A 22,430-nucleotide genomic window follows, 5' to 3' on the forward strand; every position below is an offset into this window, starting at 1 on the left:
AAATCATATAAACCTGTGGTTTAGATTTCAATGGTTTCTAACTATAAGTGGTTTAAAAAAAAAAAAGAGTTATAAAACGAAAAATGGAGAAAGTGATTAAAACCGGACTCCTCACCAATAATAATATATTTTAAAATAACTATAATAAAATCCCTAAGGCACTAGTATCCTATTCCTGTGTAATTATGAGAGCGATGGTAGAGTGATAATTGGAAATGACGAGATGGTTTCCGATCCATCAAACCTGCCGGATGCTTCCTAATTCTCCTTCCATCACTCCCGACGGTATGGGAGATCTTTGAGGATGGTTAGCACGAACTATCCTCAAAGATCTAGTTAACTTAATCATGCTAGGCCTTAGTGTGTTTTAATCAAGTCAAATATCTAAGTAATATATACATTATTGGAATATATACATAAGTTGTTGGGTAGGTAGATTGATGTGGCTTTACGGTGTTAGAAGGTTGTTTATAATTACCTACGATTAACTATAAATTAATATATACCTATAAATATAATCGATTCTGTAATTCAAAAGTTAAATGTGGACAAAGATTCGACCATTCCCTTTTATATATGTATATATTATTAATAAAAACAAAACTTAAAAACATTTTTTTTTATGTATAGTGTAGTATATGTAACAAACAATTGAGGCACAAAAATAAAAAAAACTATTTCATTGAGGTATTTTTTTTTTTATCAATACTAAGTATACAACATTTTTTTTTATTGTAACTAAATCAAGAGAGCAGTATTTAAATGTACAGAACACATCTTGCAATATTTTGCTAAGAGGAAATAATTTTAACTAAATAATTAAGATGATAGAAAAATTATTTAGTTAAAAATAAAAAATTACTAGTATGTATTCATGAACAAATAAAAAAAAAAAACCATCTTGAAACATAAAATTATAGAGTAATAAATAAAATAAATTTCTGCTATTTCTTATAGAAAGTTTTCTCAATATAATAAAATAAAATTTTATTATATTTGATTATTAATTTTGGAATTGAAAAACAGATAAAAATTATATTTAAAATAAATAAAACTTTCAAGTTACAAAATGAAAATATTTTCAAATTGATAACATAATATAAGCAATTACATACCTAGAAAAAGAAGTTGGAACTACAAATGAAGCAATAGTCTCTGAAGAGTAAGTGGAAGGGTCCGTGTAGAGTAGGGAAACATTGGATTCTCCTGGTCCGATCCCTTTCACGGATACTCCCAACTGCACAACCTGTGTCAATAAAATAATTTATCAATAGATCAATATAATTAATTAAAAAAATAAAATAAATATATCATTGGAAAATTCGAAATGAGGTGTAAATAGGAGTAGGTAATTCATCAATTCAGGCATCATCAGAAATTAACAGCATAACATCACCTAAATGAGCTGTTTAAAGTCAAAATGGTGTAACTCCAAAAAGGTGAGGCAGAGGAGCTTCGCAGAAAAATCACATTGACCTGAGTATACTATAGCACGGACGAACTCATTTCTATTATACACACACCTATCACTTGTTCACACCCTGTAAATAATGTTGAAAATAGAATCTATGTATTATTGTTTATTTTCGTATTCAAATCCCACCAAATCACCTTAACCCTTCGTCGGAAACCTACCGACTTTAATAATGTTGCTCTCACCCCTGTAGAACAGATCTGCTACCTTGGGCTACATCTGGACAAACGACTAACTTGGAATCCTCACACAAGACTAAAAAGACAGGAAACTGCACGTTGATTTCGACTATTACAGCACTTACTAGACAAACGGTAAAAACTTCCAATTCATTACAAGAAACTGATCTATATGACTGTAATAAGGCCAATCTGGACATACGGAGTTGAGCATTGGGGCTCCACTAAACCTTCGAATTCCTCTCGCATCCAGTCCAAAATCCTTCGTAAAATCCTCAATGCTCCTTACATTGTCACAAATAAAATCTTACATAAAGATCTTAATAACATATGTAACCGATCTAGCCCGAACCATATATCATTCCCTCCATTATAAACTCCCTAACCATCCAAACCCACTAGTTCCTAGCCTTCCTCTTCCATTCCTGACAATCTTCTGAGGCGCCTGAAAAGAAGATGGCCACGAGACCTGCTAATGAAAACAAGTCATTAGGGTGCTACCAAGGGGTAGTTTATCTACACGCCAGTATCATTCCATAATAACTTACATCAAATTTACTAAATGTATAATTATGTACATTCATAAATTCCGATAAAGATAAAAAAATCGTATTCATTCAATCGAAATTCATAAAATTATTTAACAGAAATTTTCGCCATTAAAAAGCACCTTGTACCATCCACCTGAAAATCAATGGTTCAGCAACGGCCTGGTAGTGGCTGTGTGCAAATTAATTTTCGTTCCTCTTCCTGACTCTGGCCTTAATTACACTTTGTATGAGTTATAAAAATTTATTATAGATGGTATTGTCATAAAATGTTATTAAATGGTATTGTTATTATAGATAGTATTGTGTCATTGTTATTGTGTCAACTAAAACAATTTTTAAATTATTTTCATTAGACCAAAAATCCAATTTGTTTTAAGGTTTGTATATTTCCTTTAGTCTTCTCTAAAAGACAATGTAAATTATGGAGAAAGATCCACGTAATTATTTTTCAAATTTGGAAAAATATAAAATCGAGTAGTTTTAGTGTTAAAAAAATAATTTTAGGACTTTATTATACAATAATTTTCTGTATTTGTTGTTAATGTAATAAAAGCTATATTATTTATTATATTTTATTTTGTATAAAAAAACAATAGTTGTTTGTATTAAATTGGTTTAAATGTATAACAAATTATAAAAACTAAAAGGGACTTTCAGTAAATTAGGCAAAAAAAAAAAAAATTCAGATTATTTTTTAAGGTCCTTAGAAATCCTTGTACACGAAGAATTAGAAATGTTTGGAATTGATTATGTGAGGAAAAGTAGTTTAGAATAAAGACCTCTTCAAACGGTTTATTTTGCATCTCAGTTTCTAATTTGTTATAAGTCTGGTATGTACTATTTCGTAAAATTTGCAGGGCCTCAAACCACTCATGAATTTCGTGTATATTGTCCGACCTAGCAATAGTAGTAACAATATTTATGGTTTTCAAACAAAAGCCGAATGAGGAAATCTTGACAAATTAATTTTATGTTGAGGAAAAACCAATGTCAACTTTGTTTTTTGCTTATAAAAATATTTTTAGATGAACTGACCTACCAAGGGGGGTACCTAGGTCAGTCAGTCGATCCCTAGGTTAGGCCAGTCGGTTCAAATTATTTTTATATTTCTCACTCATTTGGCCCACATTGTTTCAACAGCAATTTAAAGTTTTTTTGTTTTTTTTTAATAATTTATTTATTGATATTTACAACTGTATACACATATATACAACAAGTAAATTTGCTGTAGGTGACATAGTAACATGATAAAAACATGTGGAGAATCTACCCACTGATAGAATTCCAATAACATTTCTAGAGAAGAAGATCTCGAGGCCATCTTCTTTTCAGACGCCTAGGAGGATTATTAGGTAATGAAGGAAGAAGCCAGGTTAGAAACAAGTGGATTTGGGTGGTTCAGAAGTTTATTATGGAAGGAACGGTATCTGGTTCTGGCCAAATCGGCAACATATGGAATATTGAGGTCCTGATGGATGACTTGATTTGTGACAAAGTAAGGAGCATTAAGGATTTTACGAAGGATTTTGGACTGTAAGGATTGGATTCTGGAGGAATTTGATGGTTTAGTGGAGCCCCAAAGCTCAACTCCGTATGTCCAGATAGGCCTTATAATAGTCGTGTAGATCAGTCTTTTGTAATGGATTGGAAATTTAGACTGTTTGTCTAGTAAATGTTGCAATAGTCGGAATCTACGAGTAGTTTCTTGTCTTTTTAGTCTTGTATGAGGATTCCATGTTAGTCGTTATTTTAAAGTTACGTGATATATTTGTTAAATGTCTCTTATTAAAATATTTTCCTCACCTCTTATTAATATGGCAAATATTAAAACAGAAAAACAAAAAACAATTTGCTCTCAATTTTTTTAGTTTTGCGGTCGTTCTATTTAATTGGCGATGTATTGAAAAGATTATTTCGATTTCGAACGCCTCCATCGTCGGTTACAGAACAAATATTTTTTAATCTTCTTTGCTCTACAATACATTCATAATTTAAACATCATTAAAAATATATAGAGGGGTGGAAAAAGTTTCACCACTGAGCTGCTATGTAAATAAAATAAGACCAGGAACCACGAGCCACGGGCTACGAACGCCACAAAAAGCCGCTTGTGAATAAACAATGCTGCTTTGGACAGGAACAACTTGATTGTTCGTTCCCACGGCCAAATAAATCCTCAAAATTATCGGAGTACAAGATAGACTAAATAACGAAAATGGTGAGCTAGGATATCACCTGATTTAAAAAAGAAATTAAACTCTAAGCATATTCGTAATGGTTGATCATGGTTAACACGTTCAAATATTCGCTAATAATTAAATATTGGATAATTAATATATAACAAACAAAGAAAAAAAACAAAAAAAAATATGTAGTGAAATAAATGAATATATATAATAAATTAAATTCCGCAATGTAAAATAAAAGAAAACACATAACAAAATGAATAAAAAAAATGCTTCTTTAAGTATTTACAAAGCTATAATAATTATAGTTATTTTATTTGAAAGCTATGTCATATATAAAAATAAATTTTATTTAGTCTATACTGAACAATACTGTTTCGATCAATTTATACATGTAGATGAAACAAAATATATTATATATTCAATTATAACATACGTGCGTAATACCTAACGAGGTACTACGAAATTATAAAGAACTAAAAACAAGCGATAAGAGATAAGAAAAAGCAAAATAAACGGATATCTAAAATGAAATGAGAAAATTGAAATAAGTAAAAAAATTACAGACTATAAAAACAGAACTGAGAGGAAAAAATAGGTTTAAATTTTGTAAATAATTTAAAATAGAATTTATTTTTTGTTCAAGTGTGAAGCCCCACAAAGTTCTGTTCTGGCGGTTCTACGCCATAACCCCTGATGAAGACCTGAAACTCAGGTCGAAACGTGGGCATAAAATAAATAAATTTAGTTTTGTTTATTTATGTTGTTCTTTGATGCCCCCCCCCCCTGACAAACTGATCCAATCATTAAGAATAGTTGTTAACTATTTTATGTTCCTTTTTGACCGCACCCCAGACCATCTCCTTCATATTTTGAAAAATATGGTCTATTATTTGCATACATATAATAATACATTTAAATTTTAACATGGGGTATAGAAGGTACTTAGTACAACTTAATGCTTCGAAGCGGTACTTATACTCATTTGATAAATATATATATAATTCTTAAACTACAATTTTTTATTTTATATGATTTGAAAAAAGGGCTGGAAATTGTGGGGAGAGGGGGGTGGGTGTATATAAAACTGTTCCCACCAAAAAAAAAGTTGTTCAGATCTGCAATTTTTTCCCCTAAGTTCAAAGATATTTTAAAAATTTAGACAGTTGCCGAAGCAACATTTGCCCCTCACCTCCGGACTTAAAATAGCTCCTTTTAGAATGGATAGCTCATATATGATATTAAACATAACAGGTAACCTTAAAATACCAAAGATAGTAAAAGAACACGAATTACTTTTCTTTTTCACAGTGATGCACTTACTAATTCATTTTTTATTTCTGTTTTAGAGGGTCGGGAAAAAAAAAGCAACTTTTAATAAAATAATTGTCATTATAAACCTAAATATTTGAGGTATTAGGTCGTAAAACATAGTAACAAGAAAAATAAAAACTTTTTAGTGTTAAAATGTTTGCTAATTGCAATATTTTACCTTCATCCAGTAGTCACTTATATTAACTTAATATCGACATTATTGTCTCATGAAACGATATTCCAAAAGATTCTTTCAACAATTTATGAAATCAACCTAAAAAAAAAAGATGATAAAAGCACGGCAAAGGGGAGAGAATCCCTACCATAAGATAAAGCTAATATTTATTTTTGAAATAATTTTATATTATATCATCCATATTAAGGATGATTAAAACCTAAAATGTTCGGGTTTAAATCCCACTTGACCTCGTACGATTTTATAATTTTTATTTAATTTTTTTCCTCCTTCTTAAAAGTACTTCATGAATACGCCTTTAGTTGAAAGCACAATAAATTCTAAAGAATGAAAAGTTCCTAATAAATCATTTTTTAAAGAGTTTTTCCACTAAACTTGGTTGAGAAACTAGAGAAAAAAAATCACTGTATTAAATTTAAAAAATTTACTATCGGACCAAGTAATGAACATAATATATTATAGAACTTTTTTATACATGGAACAGTAAGAGTACATATGACTGGTTTCAAGTTATCGTTTGACAAACATTATTTATTTTTTAAAACATGTTTTCTCAAAAATCGTTGAGTTCTTCACGACATTGAATTAGTAGATACAAACTGTTTTAAATTTTAAAAATAATTCCAAAGTTTAGATTTTATTAGAGCAAAAAGGGGCAACAACAAAATACTATAGCAAGTGTGGAACTCTACTGCAATCAATACGGGTTCATTTCCAAAAGTCAGAGACATAACAAGAGTTTCTATGTTGAACTTATAATATATTGTTTGATATTCTTATGAACGTATAGAATATTTATAGAAACTTCGGAATTTTGGACTCAAACTAAACTTGCTTGGTTTCAGACTTGTTTTTATATAAAGAAAAAATGCAAATTACTTTAAGAAAATTTCAGATCATGAACAGCATCCGAAATAGTTTTTAGGTCTCAAGAACAGAACTTCAACAACTCTTCAATCTAAATCAAGTGAGAAACGTTTCGTACGCCTTTCATCCATGAAGCCAGAATAAGAAGAAAAGGAATTCTGAAACTAATCAGAAACATCAAGCACCTATCAATCTCACCCAACAACCTCCCTCAAACTCTAACTTTCATTAAAAGGAAAAAATAATTTTATGGCGCCTTGCCAGACAACAAATTAATACTAATTTATGAATCCCGTAAGAATATTAAAACGTTTCGTCATATTGTAAATAATTTAATTAATTATTTCGCCTCATACCCTCCCCCCGCAAGGAAATTTGTTTAACATTAGGGTCTAACAAAAAATAGATATCTACAAAAAGTAGCGGTAGGTTAGGAGATTAAATTACTGGGATTTGTTTCTGCATTCCTCTGTTACTCTAGAGAATAAATCAATAAAACGTATGAAAACATGATTGCACTATTCAACAAACCAAAAAAAAAATGTATACATTTTAACAATTTAATTTTGATTCCGTACATAAGTAATAACGAAACCTTCATTTGTTACTTATAAAGTTTAGCTTTAATAATAAATTGTTCTCTAAAATTACTCTTTTCAATGTTCTTAGTTATATATTATAAAATTAATTTCATAGTCCAAAAGCAATATTTTTTTAAAATACTGAATGTGATAATGAGGAAAAATACTATAAACAAATTGTATATTTTTTAGACGAAAAAAAAAATGAAGAAATATTACAGTTTTTCTTTAATAGTAGAAAATTTAGTTTAAAAAATAATTTTATATTGAATTGAACGTTTTACAAAAACAGTATAGTTGATTTGGGTTACTTTCTCTTGTGTGGTCCCCTAAATCTTGTAGGGCTATCATAAAGTAACTGGGGTTACAGAAAAATTTACAGAATATGTTAAATCAAAAATAATTCATTTTTTTAATCAGATGTGGCACTATTGAATTAAAGAAACGACTATTTTTGTCACTTAATTAAACGATTGAAAATTGTCTCATAAGGTTGTACCGGGATTTATATAGTGGCTTTTGTTAGTTCCTACCTGAAATAAAACTTACATATAAAATTATAATAACTTTATGACCAAAAAATTTACATATTTCATGGTTTTTATTTCTTTTTTTTAAATTTGTTGAACGATTTTAATTGTCTAAAGCTACTTTTTTTAACGCTATTAAAATTTAAATTTTTTGCACTCTTTAAAATAAGCTTTTTGGCACCTTTATGATTTTTTTTTCCATGTTGCTATATTTCAATTTTATCTAAAACATATAAACTTTGTTCCAGCTATTATCTTTCAATTATCACGTTGAAAAAGTTCATGCAGGATTTTTTAAAAAAAAATATGGGCATCTAGACTACAATCAATTACTGAATAATAAAAACATGTAAGAAGAGTAAAACATAATTAAATCTTAAAATAAATGTGTCCGAAACTTACAATAATCAAATATATTCTGTCTAAAAAAAAAAATTGCTAGGAACTATGACTTGTCAAAGTTCGCAGAAAAATTTATTCGTAATTGAAAAAAATAATAGTTAATAAATAAATTAAAATTTATACGTTAAAATGAGATGATTACCAATTAACTGTCAACTGTCAAAATTCTGAAACAATCGCATAAAGAAAATATAAACTGGGAGAGACAAACATTCCATAATATAGGGAGGGAGCAGAGATTCTCTCAGATCAGGGTAGCCTTGGTGGATGAAAAACGAGGACGGAAGAAAATCCCGTACGTGAGGGAAAAAATCCCATTGAGCGAGCCCTTTATTGATATATGGCCCGTGTTTGGTCTCAACTGTCACCATCTGCATATGATTGAAGGCTTTTATTATCGCTTTTCCGGGGATATTTTCTATTGGAATCGAGAATAAATTCTGGCATCAAAATTATAAAATATCGGAGTAAAAGTAGCGGTAAGTTACACCAGTTTGCTTTAACTCACAAACAAGCACTGCTATAGGATGATGATAATTTTATGATTTCGCCGAACTTGAAGACAGAGAGATTTACCTTATAAAATTTTCCCTTATACTGTTTAATAAAGTAGAATAATAAGACAATACAAGGTTTGTTTTTTGTTTTGTTATTTAACAGAACGTTAGTAAAACAAATTTGATGTGTCCACTCACTAGACCTTCCATAAAGCTTTGTCCGCTAAGTCGAATAAAATAATTATTTTTCTACTACTTCCATAAAATTGGTCCAATAAACCTTTTTTTTATTTTAATTTATTTATTAATGTTTCAATAAACATCTTTAATGCTACGGGAGACTGTACCCCTAAATTAAATTCTCCTGTCTTCAAAATTACCTCTTTTTTTTTCTTTTTAAATATCATCAGGCTGGGAAGTCTTGCATTTATTGTACATTCTACGAAAAGCTAATTTGATCCAAGCAGCATTAAAATTGTAAGCAATATAACCTAAATTTTCGAAATTTTTTTTTTTAATAATTTATTTATTGTTATTTACAACTGTATACACATATATACAACAAATAAATTTGCTGTAGGTGACATAATGACATGATACAAACATGTGGAGAATCTACCCATTGATAGAACTCAAATAATATTTCTAGAGGAGAAGATCACGAGGCCATCTTCTTTATCATGGAAGGAATGGTTCTGGCCAAATCGGCAACATATGGAACATTGAGGTCCTGATGGATGATTTGATTTGTGATAAAGTAAGGAGCATTAAGGATTTTACGAAGGATTTTGGACTGTAAGGACTGGATTCGAGAGGAATTAGATGGTTTAGTGAAGCCCCATAGCTCAACTCCGTATGTCCAGATAGGCCTTATAATAGTCATGTAGATCAGTCTTTTTGTAATGGATTGGCAATTTAGACCGTTTGTCTAGTAAATGTTGTAATAGTCGGAATCAACGAGCAGTTTCATGTCTTTTTAGTCTTGTATGAGGATTCCATGTCAGTCGTTTGTCCAGTTTTAGTCCTAAGTAACGGATATGTTCGACAGGAATAAGTGGGGTATTATTAAATGATACTATAGGGCAAGAGGTCATGGGTTTACGACGAAGGGTAAATGTGATTTGGTGGGATTTATTGGAATTAATTTTAATCCTCCAGTTTTGGCACCATTCTTCAAGGGTGTTGATGTGAGATTGGAGGGTTTGTTTTCGAAATATAAATGAAAAAAGCATTTGGGAAGAAAATAAACTTAAAGGGCCAGTATATTTTTCGAATTACGCCAAAAATAAAAAAAACGAGTACGGGTCTCCATTGGAACCTACGCGACATTAAAATAATTCTTTAACCATAGATATAAATTATAATACACCGTATTTTTTCTAGTCTGGTTCAATTAAGACTACTATGTTTTTTTAAACTAGCAATTCAAGTTATCAAACATACAGCTCTATATAAAATGCATAATTCATGAGTTATAATGAGAGATGGCATTTTCGTACAATTACACTTTTTGTTTCCTAGCTTCAAATTTCGGCAAATCTGAAAATAAATTCAAATAACACTAATTTTATATTGGACGTTTTAGGGTTTTCACACAATTTTGCACGTTTTACTCTTTTGGGACAAAATATTGATTTTTTCAGCATAAAATTTAATTCTTGAACTAAATTTTTCATTTTCATTTATTTTTTCCCATATAACTTATAGTTTAGAATGTACAAAGTTGAGATAAAGCAATGCGTTGATTAACATATGAATGGTCTAGTTCAATTTTAAAAAAAGAAAGATTTTAGAGTTCTACTACTGGGTAGTTTATCTAGATGCTGTATCATATCATTATCATTATGTCATTATGATCAAATTTGCTTGTTGTATTTTTTATACAGTTGTAAATATCAAAACATAAATAAATAAATAAATAAAAGAAAGAAAGAATAAATTAACACAAGTGACGAATATTCTTGGAATAACATCCACTTGTGGTTTCGGGTAAGTATGAAAAAGTCTCTCTAGAATATGTTTGTTGTAGAGAACGTTAATTATTATGGTTTTTAAACATGGATTGATTAGTCCCTTCCCTTCATTCTTTCGTCTAAATATGTAGTGAAAAGTGTGAATTTCATTTTTTTTAAATATATAATTATATTATTTTAAATAAAAATTAAACAAAAAACCAATTGTGTGAATAAACCTATACATTTTTAATCATTTTTTTTTTAAATTTTTTCAACATTTACTTATTACTTGTTAGTTTTTTTGTTAATGGTATATTCTTATGAAAACACACAATTGAAAATTTCTAATGTTTTAGAGGAAATCAAAAAGGGAATATTTCTCGGAAGAATATTTTTAAATACTCTTTTTTACATAGTGCATACTTTTTTTAAAAAAACTAAAAATTGAAGTAGTTTTAAGATGTTGAAAAATTTAATTTCAGCTTTAATTATAGGAATATAAAATAACTTAAGATATTTAGATTATTAATAAATCTTCAATAATGAAAAAAAAATTTAAATTTTTAATCTGAATAGTTTAGTTTTTTAATCTATGTCACATAAATGTAGAGAGTAATTAGCGAGTTAAATTGGAATTAAAACAAGGTTAGGCAAGCCTTCCCAGTATTAATATTATATATTAAATAATTAAGTTGATTATTGCAGGGTTTAGGTTTTTTATGCAGATTTTGAGTATTAACTGCACGATTTTGCATATTTTGGGTTTTTAATAGAATATCTTTAGGTTTTTTACTACACAAAAACCCGGTGTCGAGTTATAACATTTAGGTACAGGAGATTACCCCATCTAACATAAGGGGGGTGATGGAAATTTAATATTGCTATTACTCAGTACCTCAGTTATATTAATAACGTGAAGAGTACTTGAAAAACATTTTTTATTGACTAAAATTTAGAATAATATAAAAATTAAAAACAATTTAAGGAAAATTGGAAACTTTTAAAATGCTTTGCTATAATATATAACTAGGTGATATACAAAAAATTATTGAAAAAAAAAATGAAAGAAATATTTGATTTGAAAGATTAATTAATAATTTTAATTGATAGAGCTAACATTGATGGGTAGTTACTTGATTATTTGATGCAATATTATTGCTAATTATTAAATTGAGATTCAATATTTTTTTAAATCTCTCGCAACACTATATTAATACCAGGATTGGGATGTATAAAAGGTAGAGGGTAATAATCCTAAAACAGGGAGCTTAGAGTAATAACTGGAACAAAGACTGAGCCACAAAGCGAATAACTTCCACAACAAATTAAGTTATTAACCAGCCTTTAGAAAGTTCCCTAGAAGCAATTTAATAAAATCAACTGGAAAAGCATTGTTCCTATATATAAATTATATTTCATAAAAACATTGCTCTATGACGTTTAATACATATTTTATTTATAATTTATAAATATTCCCGTTCTAATACAAACATTGGCTCATTTCAACATCAGCAAGAGTGGATAAATTAAATCACTAGGTAGATAGATTACATAGTCAGACTGATAGAATCTATTCGTTTCTTTTAGTTAATTATTTTCAATAATGAAACTTCTGTAATCTACAAAAAAAAAAAAAAAATAATAACTTCCCTAAAATTTGAGCTTCTTGGTTGTATATGTATAATCCCAAAACTGAATGAAAGATAAATCCGTTCGTCCACCGTACGATAATACAGAGGAGCAAAAGACTGCTTCTTCGACAAAAATGCTTATAACTACTTAATTTTGAGTTAAAAATACTGAAAAAATCTAACTTAAGGTTTTAACTAAATGATATTTTGGAGTAGTTGGGCGATTTCAATAGCCTTCAAAAATTAGGTCCAATTAACCCACCAAAATTCCAGATTTTGTACTTTCTCGACCACTGAACGTTGGATTTGCGATTGATAAACTAACAAATGTTGGGGACCGACTGTACACAGAAACACTGAATAAAATATCGCATTTATAAACCGTGGATGAACGAATAAACAATTCCTTACGCTTGAAGAAGCCCATATAAAGTCAAAGACTCTCTCATTTAAGACAAAAAAAAATTGTTCCGAAGCTACCATTGCAAATGAAAGACGTAGGAGAGTTTCCCAAAGATACCTAAATTAGGATTAAGGAATTAGCTGAGCCGTACGGTGGTGGATCTAGCTTATTTCTTTTTTTAATGGATCCCACTTCTTAAAGAAAATTTGTGCGAGACCTTCGGAGAGAGTTTACCGAGAGAGGCCTCTCATTTGGATCTTGGGTGTAAGTGTTAACAGGTGGTACATAACGATTTTGGCGTAAAATATTATTCAAGATCCTGGGTATCATACTTCATCACCTGCATGGGAATTAGATCTGATAATATTCATGTGTGTTTTTTTTTAACCTATTTATTTGTGTGTTCTAATTTATTTATTCATTTTAATTTTTTTAAAGTTATGTATTATTTCTTTTTAAATTTATTTAATTGGTTTTTTTGGGTTGTTTTTTTTTAGTAAAATGTTCTACTGCTATGATTGTTTTGTTGGTATCTATTGATAATTTTTGTAAATTTAATTAATTGATCGAAAGGTTGTTGCGAATCACTGTAGAGGAGAGGTATAAAAAAGGAAACGGGGAATAATGTATTGAATATAGAAGTAAATTGTTATTTGGTTTTGTGCGAAAATGAGGAAAACTAATTAAATGTATATAGGAAGGAAACAGGAGGAAAAAGGAAAATATTTTTTTATTAAGCAAAAAAAAAAATGAATTTAAATGTATTATATTAAGTGTATTGATGATAATTGTATGAAAAATGAAAATTTTTAATGTGTAGTAGTGTATATTTGTCCAATTATGGATTAATGAGTACGCTGTGTGTTGCCTAAACTCAATAACCTTTTTTTTTCTCGCTAATTCAGGATAGGAATACTAAATGTCACACATCTTCACAATAATGCAAATAATTTAATGAATTAATAACGTTTTATTTTCATACATATATGGGGCAAATGTTCACAAAATTTCAATTAGTTATCATTAAAATAAAGTTAAAGGAATCCTAGGCTTAAATTTAAACAATTTCAATTTGTTACCATAGTGCATTTTTCGACGACCGCGTGCCTACGTAGGAGTTTACTCCCTTTTTTTCGCAAAGCATTATGCTTTAACTACAAAGGGTTCTTTAATCCCATTTTCAATTGTTGATATTTCTGCCGGCTCACACAATGTACCAAATTTACTGGTAAAATTATGTGATATTTTCATGAACATTAGAGATATAACAATAATGAGTAAAGGAGTATAATAAAACAAATTAGTTAAATCGAGCAACATTGAAAAAGTTGCTAAAATTGGAATTGGCTTGAAAAACTTCCTTACCGCCCTAGATTAGAACCTTTCCTGTCTTACTTTTATAACATCCACTTATAGCGGATATTGGTCGATGTAAGACACTCTGTCGACGAACTCATAACACAAAATTATTAGAAAGAAAATCTTACCGGGGCACCTAAAACCTACGACCCAGAATCAGACCCGGTCTAATCATATCTTTGGAACATTAATTAAAAACGAGTAGAGGAGTCTGATAAAAAATAAATTCAATCTAGCGACGTTGAAAAAGTGGCTAAAATTGGAAATCGCCGTGAAAATTACACATTTTCATTAAGATTACTGAGGCAATAGTGACAGCGAAAATTTAATCCAATTGCTATACCTTTCTTTCTCATACGAAATTATTTATTTAACCTTGTTTTTGCTGTTATTTCTGTTTCTTTTTAGTTTAAAAATCTAATTTAAATAAACACACCAGAATAGGTTTAAATATTTTTATTCATTGTCTTTTGTGCATTTTACAAAATGAAATAAATTTTAGATCGTTCAAATTTAAAATATTTCAATATTTTTTTTAATAATTTATTTATTGTTATTTACAACTGTATAAAAATACAAACAACTAATAAATAAATAAGTTATAAAATGATACGATGCAAACATGCGGAGAATCTACCCATTGATAGAACTCCAAACTTAAATCATTTAAAAAAGAAAGAAATCTATGAAGATTAGGTTTAGAACGCTCGGCTATCGTGAGGGGCTAAATTAAAAAAAAAAAAAAAAAATATGAAGATTAGAGAATTTTATTAGAATGTATTATACAATATTTTAAAATGATGTGACTAAATTTAAACTTTATTTTTATATAAAGATGCATACGATTTTAAACCCATTTTTAATTATATGCACAATCAAGAAAGCCACTTCAACTTAATTAAAAGTGAAACCTCGAATGGGACACCTCTTTTATAATTTTAAATTGTTTCTTTTGTTTTACAACGTTAATGAATTCTTAAATGAAGAATGATAAAAAGAAACAAAAAAAAAAAAAAGAAAGAAATTTCACTGGAATCGCTGAAAATGGGTCTCCTAACATCAATTGGGAAGGAAACTAAGACCCCTTTCCCTACAACAACAGAATGTTCCTAAACAGGGGGCACTAAAACACGGGCTATTATTTAACTGAACGGGAAAGAATAAATTTTAAATGCAAATATATTTTTTACTTAATTTGAATAATCGATATGCGTTACATGCTGAGAGCGTAGTCCCGTAGTTCGATAAATCCCCGATGAGACTTTTTGTTAAGTCCCTGTCCTGATTGGAAAATCGAGCGGGTTCAACATTTAGTCAGCAGTGTTTTTCTCTTTAAACTGCTATTAGCAATGTATTACTTAGAAAATTACTTTTCTAGAAAGTCAATATTCTTCCGATATGTTTTTTTTATTACATAACTTAATCTTGTTATTTAATATGTAACCTAACCCAAGATGCATCGGACCAACAATGAAGTAACCCAGGACTGGGAACCCAAGAGTTTTTATTTTTAATATCAATTTTAAATATATAAAACGACTGATGAAAATAAATTATTTTTCTTCATATATTATCAAAATTAATGGTAATTTATAGAAGTATTATGTATATCAACATATAGCATGGTATCAAATAATACAACTAATTTTTTTCACCTTTGTTTTCATAGGAAATTTTTTTTTTTTTTTTTAAGATCAACATTAATGGGGCCTAAAAAATCTCTTGTTGGGTTCAAAACATTTTGTCCTGGGAAACCCGAAGACTGAAGCCCAGACTGCTGCAGGACATTCTTTTATAAATTTTTAATAAATATAAAATTAATTCATAGTCACTAGTTCATTAGTTTTATTTATTTTTTATCTATTTTCTCCTCTCTTTCCTTTGTCAAATTAACTTGTTTCTTTTTACTATTAAAAGACAATTCTTTGTTTTATTTAAGTGTATCAATATCATTATTTTTTGTTATTATTAATTTTACTTTCCTCATTTATAAGGAAGCATTATTCTTATCTATTTATTTTATTATTATTTTTTTCTTTTAATAAGAACATTTTATATAGTTAGGGATGTCATTTGTATGACTATACCCTCTCATAATCAACTGTTTAAAAATATATATAATATAAGTTATATCAACCATGTAAGGCCCACCAGGCCGATCTGATATAAAAATAAGATTAAAAAAAAAAAAAAACATCTTGTGGCACTATTGTTGGGCTGGTAAAAGTTTTGCACTAACATTGTAGGGTTAAAATAAATTGTGGCACATCATCCTTAAAAGCGGTAGTTAAAAAAGAAATGCATTTATACTGGGTTAAATAGCTTTGTAAACTATAATATTGCTCTTGACTAAAAATAGATTTTTTAATATTTTATTTAAAAATGAATAATTATTTATTTATGATTGATCAATAATCGACCTGAGTAATTAACATAAAAAAAAAAAATTTAATCCTCCTTTCTCATAATTACACTTAAACATACAAAGAATCTGGGTATTTGAGCCATCATCTTGCAGGAGGCAGTTTAGATGAGGATAATAATCATTTAAATATCGTACTTATATAAACATTATCACCTTTTTTAAAAAAAAAAATATTATTGTTTCAATTTATTTTATTTTTTAAATTTATTACCATTAGAGATATTTACTTCATTATTATTACTTTATTATTTTTATTTTGTATCTTACCGTAAGGCACTAAAGCCCATTTTTTAATGCCTGTTATATTATTCTAAAGAGACTTGTCCCAGAATAAATACAGATTATTGTAATTATTTAAATTTTCCACAAAATATTATGAAAGCTTTTAATTTTCAGAAAAATATTATGATATACTTAAATTTTCCCAACTCTTTTAGATTTGAAATTCCCACTTCTATATGATGAATAATTACACTTTATTACAACGATTATTTAATTTCTTATTTTTACACATTATATCCATAAAACCAAAATTTCTTAACTTCAGAGACAATGGTATTGATTATAAATTGTATTAGTTATTTAAGTGAACTGTTCAACTGTTATTTTTGAAGTAGCTCTCAAATCTGAATTTTACCAACATTTTGGGTTTTAAAATTATTGGGAGTGAGGAGATTATACCCTGCGCTATTGCTCCCATAACAACTTCCCCGCTAATAGAACTATTTAATAAAGGTCCTCTTAAAGAGAGAACTTCATGCTAACATTATACTGTTAGTACCAAGTCATCTCCCCACGTCACAAGCTATACCTACATTAAATATAAAAGATTAAATGGTTTTATTGATTCCCGGGAGGTTATATAATACTTTGTTAGAACAAATACTGAAGAGATAAGTTAAATGATTTTTAAACAAATGCATACAAAAGAATATAATAATTTGCTGCCTAAAATAACATTCGTAAGTTATTTCATTGAACTCACACTTCCAATGAGTGGTTTATTCAAAAGGCATCCTTATATTTTATTGATCAGATACTGCATTTAATTATTATATATCTTTTTCTTTAGTGACTCTAATTTTAGGTAAATAAATAAAAAAGTTCAATAACACAATACTAAAATAATCTGGCATTGACAATGCATATCTAAGAGATGTACACAATGAGTTTTATTAATATTTCACTTAATAACTTTGTTAAGTCACAAAAGCAGTAAAAATTTAAATATTAAGGTAAATTAAAATAGCTTGCTATAGTATTTTTAGATATTCTTAACGTTGTATTGTAATAAAAACTTTAATATAAAGTAATATTTAGTTATGACAATATGGTTTTGAGGGCGGGTATGAGTATAAAAATTCTAAATTGATGTATTAAGTTTATTACATTTTTTTCCCCTGGTGTTATTTTATATTTAATAGGCTCCTCATAAAATTGGAGAAAAGACATAGGTACCTAGTGCTAACAATAAGTTTGAACCAAAACTTACATTTGAAAAAAACTATTTAATTTTTACCTTATTGATTTCTATTTTATTATTATCCATTACCCACATTATCTAATATGGAACTTCCCTGATAAAATTAATTTGTATTTGAAAAGAAAATATGAAGAAAAATAATTTTATGAACACTAAAATGAGACAGATGAAACTACAATTTAACATTATATGATTGTGAAACATAGTGGAAAAATATAAAGTTAGCTAAATACTGTCTTCAACTAACTCAACTCCCATAAGTAAGTACTATTAATTAGTCACTAAAAGAAAAAAACACAAAAAATAAATAACAGATTACAAAACAACCTATCACCCTCAAACATATAATGTTTGCACTCTAGTAAAAATAACAGAATCCTAATAATCAAAACATCTAACACAATATGGGATATTGTGGAAGAGAACCTGCAATTTTTTACTTTCTTCAACCCCAACTTCAACTGGCTAAAAGAATTCAAAGATTTCAAATTAGTAACTTCTTATTACAAAACAAACACATAACATACTGCCCATGTAAAAGCATTTTGTACTTTCTATAAATATTTTTACGGATGTGGAACTTTACTGATTGCATCAAGACTAAAACAACACCTAACAATCAAAATTTCTAAAAACGAATCATACAGAGATCGAATGCTTACCGGTTCCTAGGAGGAATTTCTATTGGAGCTGTGTTCATCAATAAAATTATCAAACAACACAGCAAACATAAGAAGGAATCTTTGTATCACTAAATTTCATTGTTGCTTTCAATACTATGGTATAATAACTGGTCTTATTGTTAACCAAAGCTTCAACATATAGGCTATTTACTCCACAATATAGTTCTGAAATCCACAAAATTACAACGCTATTCAACTATAAAATTTCTAATCTGAAACCATTAATTCTACTCTACATCTCCAAATTTATCCATCCTGACAACATCTACAGGAAGATTGAAAGGATCTTTCCTGAGGGGATCTCAGATCTTTCCTGTATTCTGGGAGAAAATATCTGTGAGCTTTGGTTCTTGGTATAAGACTATAGATAATTGAATCCAAAATGAGTATCTCCAATACTAAAGAAGACATAAGAAAGAATTTCATTTAAACAATATAACTAAATAATATTTTAACATTTCAGTTAACATCAGTAAACTGAGTTTTTAATACTATGAGACTTTGTAGGGGACAAATGGCATTAAAATGAATCTAAAGAATAGTTAAAACCAGTTTCTATGAGTCTTATTTTTTTCTATTCAAGAAATTACAATTGATACTGGTTTCTAATTTATGTCTGGGCCTAATGTATCAACAGAATTTAGATGCATTTTTATGCATGTAGAATTTATGAAGAAAGAAAAAAATGAAATAAAATGTATATCTAGTGGCCATGAAACAATTTATTCAAATGATCAAGTTTAAAGGAGAAGAGATTTTCATAGCACACAGCTTGAAGTGCTTAAGTTCTGTAGTAATGTGCATTAATTCAGAGATTTTGGAGATTGAAGATGAAGATATCAGTTTTATTAATACCTATATAGCATATTATCCTCATTTACCTCATTTTAAGTATGTAATATGCTTTAAGATTGCTATCAAGGCGATTAATGATGGTTATTTGGAATGAAATAAAGACTTCTCTACCCCGGGATGAATATACCCTTTGGATAAGATAAATGTAATGTAGAGCCACAAACAGTTCGGCCATAGTTAAAGTTTATATTTTTCTTAATTAAATGATAACTAACAAATAAATGAGATAAAATAGCAGTAATTAATTAATGGAGTTTTAAAAGTCTTAAAAACTTGATTAACTCTTACAATTCTTAGTCTTTAGGCAAAAAAAGAATTATGATTCTTGAAGAGTTATTAGATAGGCAAAAAGATGAAATTTAAATACAGAAAGAGAAAGAGCATTATAGAATTGTGGTTCTATATTCTTCTTATATTGCTGTACAGACTGGCATGAACCTTGGCTTCCACATTGTGTATTCACCAGGCGATTGGTTCTTGTGCTGGGGTCAATAGAGCCAATCTTGGGGTACAAAGGAGTTCCATAATGATGAAGTATGATCAATGAAGGATTTGTCAAATGCAGCAGTCTTATGAGATACATTATAGAGGTCAAATGGAACAAGAGTGAGTATTAGAGTAGTGAAGTTTGCATTTGAACTGAGGTAATTAAAAGATATAAAGACGTGCATGGAATTAGATAATGAGGTACATGTATAAAACAATAAAATACTTGCAGCAGTGGTGAGAAAAAAGCCACTTCAATGCAGTATAGTATTGTGAAATGAAAAATATCTCTAAAGATCCCGAAAGCAAATCGAATAAAACAATCTATTAGTCTTTTAGGTCTAATTTTAAGCTCACACAAGATCCTATTGTAAACCAGACAACCATAGTTGAAGGGAGGAAAATTGGGCATTGAGACAAAGTGTTGGCGAATGTGATTAGAAATATGACAGAAATGGTCGAACCAGGATTGAAATTAAGTGTTGGAATAAGTCATCTTCCCAAAAAGGATTTGGTCAAATATGAAACCAAGATTTTTTATGAAGGAATAATACTTAATGATAGGTAGAGTTTTCAGTTGGTAAAAATGCCATTTTCAAGGGGCAAAGACCAGTATTAGTTATTTAAAATCGTACTCAGAGACTTTTGAAAAAAAAATGTATTTGGAGACACCAACTTATCAGAAAATTGATTTATAAATAAAGTTAGCTCATAAAAAAAAATCATTTATCTGCTTGTATTGAAATAATCAAAGATAGTGCAAAGCAATTAAATCAAGCTTATTTATTTAACAACTAAATAGCATTAATAGCTATTAGTTAAAACTTTTGACTTCTACAAAAATCTTAAATGAGAAAAGTTAACAAGTATGATAGAATCTGCAGCTACAAGCTAAAGCACATTAATCAGAACATTTCAAGACCTGTAGTGAATATACATGTCAATAAAATAAATAAGGAAGGGAAATAAACCATTAAAATTATTATATAACATATTCATAAACAGAAGACAAATTTAATTGAAAACAAAAATTTAAAACCATGCAGAAGATAGTAACAACCCATTTTATTATTTTTTATTTTAAATGAAAGTTTTTATTTCTTAAATGTTAGAATGTATAATAATTATTACTTTGGATTATTCTCTTATACAATTCATTTTTCTTAGCAATTTAAACCTATTATTTCATTTACAAACAAAATAATAAAATCTATTTTCTACAACAGAATCACTTTGTTTTTTAGAGATAGTTTTGATATTTTATTTAAAAAATGGAACATTCATTACATCATCTTCTTAGTGTTTTATAATTTTAAATTAATATGGTGGTTGAATAACAGTTCATTGTCTTACATAAATTCTAATTATTTTATAGATCTGGCTAATGGGAAAGGAAGTATAATTTAAAACTATCTTTAAGGGAAGTATAGGTTGTCGTTTTGTAATAATTATGGCTTCTGTTTATGTACACACCCTATTTTTTAAGGTACTTTGATATTTTTTTTAAAGCTTCTTTCAACCCATTAGTGATTGTATCCACTCAGTAAGATGAGGAGTATAACACTATATCAAAGAGGGGCTATATTGACATTTTTGAATTTTGGATCGTCATTTATTAATAAATTCAGTAATATTTGGAACTTAAGCAGGATTCTTGCACAATTTTTGTTCATTTATTTTTAGTGAAACACACATGTTTTCTTTAAAAGTTTCAATAAACTCATAATCCACATAATTAATTTAGGTTTCCTGAATGGATTTTTTTTTTTTTTAGATAGCTTAATGTGTTAACATGTTCAAAACTATAGTCTGTGAGTCTCAACAAAGATTTAAAATATTTTGCACATACTAATGCCAAAGTTACACAAATCAACTAATAATACAAGTAGAACCAATCTGAAAATATAAAATAGTTTCCTTTCTTTTTTAAACTTGTCTGCCAGTGCACAGAAAGTAATGACTCACTATTGTGAGCTACTGCCGATTGTACAGCGAGAAAATACTCATAAGAAATAACATAACATGAACATACAATCCCATTACTGGATTTAATAAAAGTTTGAAGTTACTCATTGGCCCCACTTCTCTTATGTATATACATGAAGAGTGCAATAAGAGAAAGGAGAAATAACACAAAATTGTTGAGAACCATGAACTATATAATAATAGAGGATGAATTAAGAGAATAAAGTCATAACTGTTAATAATTTATAAAAAACAGCTTCTAAATCTTATTAGCAAGAGCTAAATGTGTTTGTAATACAGTATTCCACTGTAAAATGGCAACAAATGTTTTATTTATAATAAGTTTTTTTTTTTTAAGTGTTTAATAATATTTAATTCAATTATTATAAAATTAAGTTCTGCACTTTT

The 22,430-nt window shown here is 28.4% G+C and overlaps 1 protein-coding gene across 2 annotated transcripts in view; it reads right to left on the reverse strand.

Moving 5' to 3' along the window:
- Mp (Multiplexin) overlaps positions 1-22,430 on the reverse strand; it is a 908,252-nt gene that overhangs the window by 809,998 nt on the left and 75,824 nt on the right. For both annotated transcript variants that reach the window (XM_067052620.1, XM_067052619.1), the window contains exon 3: positions 1,116-1,246. In XM_067052620.1, coding sequence (XP_066908721.1) covers positions 1,116-1,246 — 131 coding nt within the window. The remainder of the gene's footprint in view (positions 1-1,115; positions 1,247-22,430) is intronic.

This window comes from Halyomorpha halys, unplaced genomic scaffold, assembly GCF_000696795.3.
Source record: "Halyomorpha halys isolate HHAL.00 unplaced genomic scaffold, Hhal_1.1 Scaffold226.1, whole genome shotgun sequence".
Taxonomy (NCBI): domain Eukaryota; kingdom Metazoa; phylum Arthropoda; class Insecta; order Hemiptera; family Pentatomidae; genus Halyomorpha; species Halyomorpha halys.